The 5,199-nt window shown below is 40.9% G+C and overlaps 1 protein-coding gene across 1 annotated transcript in view; it reads right to left on the bottom strand.

Moving 5' to 3' along the window:
• The window catches only part of LOC105618555, a 33,212-nt gene that overhangs the window by 25,618 nt on the left and 2,395 nt on the right, over positions 1-5,199 (bottom strand). The window contains exons 3-4 of the mRNA XM_012200086.1: positions 4,024-4,606; positions 3,268-3,333 (exon numbers count right to left, since the gene is read on the bottom strand). Of these exons, the coding sequence (XP_012055476.1) occupies positions 3,268-3,333; positions 4,024-4,606 (649 nt within the window). The remainder of the gene's footprint in view (positions 1-3,267; positions 3,334-4,023; positions 4,607-5,199) is intronic.

Consider the following 5,199-nt stretch of genomic DNA (forward strand, 5'->3'; position numbering starts at 1 on the left):
AGGGAAAATACCGAAAATCAAAGTTGCGAGACAATTTTCGACGCATTATCGAGCACAGTCATATTGTATTCTTTTTTCGAATCATTGTTAATTAAAAAACTTAGTATTCACACATACACACACACACACACACACACACACGCGCGCACGCGCGCGCGCACAAACACACATTTTTTTCATACACTGGAAAGAATCTGGTTGTATTTATTGGAATTTTTTCTGGCTAAAAATGGACAAATTAAAATTTTCTGATTGATCTATTACAATTCTATAATTCTAGTTGAGACAACCAGAATCTGAGTGCTATGATTAGAATTTTCTGGTCCGTTCATTTTCAACCAGAAAATTTTCTCAATATAGTTATTTTGATTCCTTCAAATTAATTAATATCTTTTAATCGATATAAATTAAATAGATCTTAAGCCCGATGTATATAAGACAGAGAACGCGGGTTGCAGGTCAAAATTAGAAATTAATCTAACGTATATTTTAATTATAATAGATTATAGAATGCAAGACGCAGGAAGTTGAGTGAACTTCAACTTTCTAACATATTGCGATCTGCGACTTATTACAATCTGAAATACGTTTCACCTGCGACCTACGTTTTGTGTCTATGTAGATCGGGGCTTTACAGATCTGGCATCAACAAAGTTATAAAATTTAACGTCAGCTCCGGATAGTTAAGAGTACGTTTTGCAAGTACAAAAAAAAGAAAATGATTAGACCTATCACATCCTCTTTTACAATATTTGTATACGAAAGATCAGGGAAAATATCGAAAATCAAAATTGCGAGACATAATTTTCGACGCATTATTGATCACAGTTATATTGTATTCCTTTGTTTCTCTCTTTTCTTTCCTTCATCGTACCTACGAATGTGATAAACGTCACGGCATCGTATCGACGATATCATGCCGCGAATATTGATTTTATATTGCAAAACGTTAACATGAGGAAGACAGACAACGTTAACAACACATCGATACGCAGCCCAATCCGTTCAATCGAGCGATACAAGCACTTCAACGATCGATTATCGAGAAATCAGCAACACTTATGTCAACGACACTCAAAGCATCGGCGCTGATCATTCAACACCTGATCGGGAAACTGGCAGATGCGATACGTATATACAAACGCCGAAGGCGCGTCGTCGTGCGTCGTTGATCCCCTTTCTTTTAGACCCGACGACACACCCCTCTCGGGGTGTCGTATAAACCGGGGTGACGATCTCGCGGGCGCGGCACGAATATTGCACAGTGATGCCAAACTCTGGTACATTTCATTCCATTTCTTTTTACACCAATTGCGTTGGTGTATACATCATTGTGCTGATGGTAATAACGGCGGTTCGATGTTGGAGCGAATGTATCTGCTGCGGCCAGTGTGAATTTTTCGCGCGAGTCGATAAAATTATCGTTAGCTCAAAGGCGTCGCTCTGCCCACGTAACTACGCTCTTCATTCAATTATCTCGATTGCAGAGAAAAAACGAAAAAAAATTAGCAGGCGTACAAGGTGTCTCGGAAAGAAATTTCTCTGATTGTGAGTGAACGCAACTTAACTCTTTTACAGCATGTATGATTCTTAGATACCTCGTTCAATGTAAGTCAAGATTGCTTTGTAGGAAAACTTTTTAGCAAGTATGATAGTTTCGATATGTATCTGGAAAACGTATTTCTCTCAAAGATTATAGTCACAATTAAAAATTAGCTATTCAAAAATCTTCTATTATAATAATAACAACAATACGAATACGAGATATGTCAATGATAGTAATAGTAATAACTGATATATTCTTGATGTAAGTGTTTTACTATATTTAGATGATCATAACTTTTGGTCTTATATTACAAATATTTTATTTGAAACGATCTGAATAATATATTATTAAATTCCGTATGTTTCTCCCGAAATACACTTACACTCGTATCGCTCCCTTACTTAAAAAAATGACAAGAAATTAAGTTTAGAAAAAGAAACTATTTTTCAATTTTATAAAAAATTATTTATTAATGAAATAGTATCGACGGAAAGAACACGTATATTCTAATATAGACAAATGTCATTTTTATTCTGTTTTACAAACCTTAAAAAAAAATAACGTTTTTTGTATAGTGATTATTTTGACGATTTTTTTTTTGTAATCACTTTTTTGAGTTGTACTATTTGACGTTCTTTTGATAAAGTTAAATTAGTTCACTTCTGATTAATAGAATAACATTTATCTAACTCATTCATGATAATAACTCGAAAATCACATTTTTTTAATTGTGTGTCACTTTTGAAGTAAGGGAATCGATTTGAAACATAAATAAATAAATATCGATATTATACATCTACATTTTTATTGAACGTACAAAATTTACAAGTAAAAGTAATTACTTTTATATGATATCTGCAAAGTATATAGATATATTTATATTAACATATCAAACGCAACGTGGTATATAATGTTTCCGATACATAACGTAATAAAACACTTGTGAAACGTGCCAGCGCGCGAATTCATCTTTTATACAGAATCTAGATAAACGTCATAACGAATTCAATCGCAATTCATATTTATGTATTTGAGCGTATTGACATATCGGTTAAGTATCGAGCGTAAGTTACAATCGACAAGCGTGCCTGTGTGCTAAATTTTGCAAAAAAGATACGATAAGGAGAAATTAGTGAAATTCCGCGAATTATTCTGTTTTCGAACTCGGCTGTAAGATTACGGTTACCGAGCTCGGCTGTATCTCGCTCGAAGGCCGTGGAGCCACACGTGCTCCGCGTAGTATATGATTTTTTTTATGATATGCAAAATGTAGGCGATTCGTAAATGGTGCCGTATTGTAATGATGATATCGATGATTTTGGAACGCATGCCAATTAGAAAAGATTTAATAATCTTTCAAGCAGATAGTAGTGCTCTTTCACCGCAACCAGTAAACATTTTCATTCTTATAATTTGTGATTTGTGGTTAGTTTGATATAACTGCACAAGTCCTTTTTAGTTACTTTTATTAGAGCGAACCGCTACATCGCGTACGATCGAGGTTTGTCGCGATGTATCGACTGTCAGTGGAAGAATAATAAAGTAGCGCAGAGTGCCCTTAAAAATCAAAAGAACGCACATTGAACGCATGTTTCTACGGTCGCGCGCGTGATAACGAGTGCCACATATATAGCGGGAGCGTGTCATATCGATTACCTCGATTTCTCAAGCAATTCTAATGATTTCAAAAGGGCAGAGAGCTAAAAAAGAATATTCAAGTTCCTTACCTTGCGAAGTACCCGCTAGATCCGGCGTCTGCAAGCCATGGCCCAACCCTGGAAATTTCACTATCGTCACACGTAGCAACGGCAATGCTATCGCGCGTAGGAACTCAACAATGGCCTGTACGCAATTTCGCAATTAAAAAAGAAAAAACGCGTAGTGATGCAGAGGTGGTGCGAGGGTGGTGGTGCGGACAAAACTTGGCCGCGCGAAAGCGGAAGCTACGCCAAGAGTCGAGGACTCCAGTCGCACGGACGATATGCGTGCTCAAACGGTGCTCAAACAAAAAAGTCTACCAATCAAGCTAATGAAAACAACCGAATATATCTTTCTTAAAAGGCAAAACGAAACAAACTCAGGCGTGTTGGCAGTAGTCAACATTCGATTCGAATCGTGACTTTTAATTCTACAAACGTGCACATAGTGAGAAATGCCGCGATCGAACGATCACGGAGAAACCGTGTGCGCTGGAGCGACGATCAATCGCGTACGATCAACCCTTAAGTGCAGAAGAATAAAACATACATACATACGACAGGCGTGATTGGACTTTTCAAAAAAAATCTAGACTCGATCCCTTCTTCACAAGGTTTTCTACCTCAGATTGGGTAGAAAAAAAAAGATAGTCCAGGATTAATATAAATGGAGCAATTGAGGCGCACTTAAGGGTCAAAGGGTAATTGAACGCGGCCCAAGGGCCGCGAATTGGTCTGTGCGTACAGGCCCGCCTTGGAGATCTGGCGTCTCTCACGTACCTGACAACGGCGTGTGATCGGTGGTGAGCGCCGCCATACTGAAGTTGAAGCTGCCGGGCGTCGACGTGAAGAGCTTGCTCTCCGGCAGGAAGTTCTGCGCGGATGTGTGCTCTGGTTCGGGCTCATGTTCGTTGCTGCTCGCGGACGCGGGCGGCCGGTCCGACGCCGCGGCGCCGGAATCCGACGAGTCCTCGTTGCCGGCGTTGCCGCCGCCGTTACCGCCGGTCAACTCCAACGGCTCGCATTTTATATTCTCCTCGACGAGGCTATTCTCGTCGTGCACCCCGTTGCCCTCCACCTTTGTCGACAGGTGATTGTTCTTGACCATCGAGAAGTCCGTGGGTGTGGCGTCGTTGTTGTTGAGCGGCGGCGACGGCACCCGCGGTCTCTTCGCCGACTCATCGTGCGGATCCGGGGTGCGTCTTTCGTTTCGACGTATCTGGGCACGGCGCAGTAGTTGCTGCACGGTGGTCGGCGTCGGGGTCACAGGCGTAGGCGAGCCACCACGAGGGAAAGTCTCCTCGGACTTCTCATGGAACGGCAGGTGATTGCCGCCGGCCGCCAACGCGCGGACATGCGACAGCTGGAAACAAAAACGGTACGGCAATGGTATTAATTATATAGACTACGGCATATAAACACGCACTGCACACGCCACTCCTACACCCTACCTCGGATCGGCTATAATTACTGAGATCATCGCGATACGCGAGCCGAATTTGTCGTTTAATCAATCGATAAATCGTTCCGCCGAAAATGATAGTTCGGCTGAGTTTGCGGTCAACAAATTGAAGTCTCGCGACGTCGCGACGCCACATCGATATTCGATACTTTACATTTACGGTGGATTTTCGATTTATAGTGCAAGCCGCTTTATCTTTGTTTGCTTGACCTATGACAATTACGAATTGGAATCAAGATAGATGCATTCTATATCGAGATAATGAGGGAAAAGAGGCGTTGAAGTAATGTCTAACGGCGATAACGTGTAAGATACACTTGAGCTTTCGAGAGATATGCAGTACGAGTTACAAGACCAAATACGCGCGTGTCTATTTTGTTGTATTGCGAGACGTGCGAACACTCACTTACACACACACACACACACACACACACACACACACACACACACACACACACACACACACACACACACACACACACACACACACACAC

Source organism: Atta cephalotes, assembly GCF_000143395.1.
Source record: "Atta cephalotes unplaced genomic scaffold scaffold00017, whole genome shotgun sequence".
Taxonomy (NCBI): Eukaryota; Metazoa; Arthropoda; class Insecta; order Hymenoptera; family Formicidae; genus Atta; species Atta cephalotes.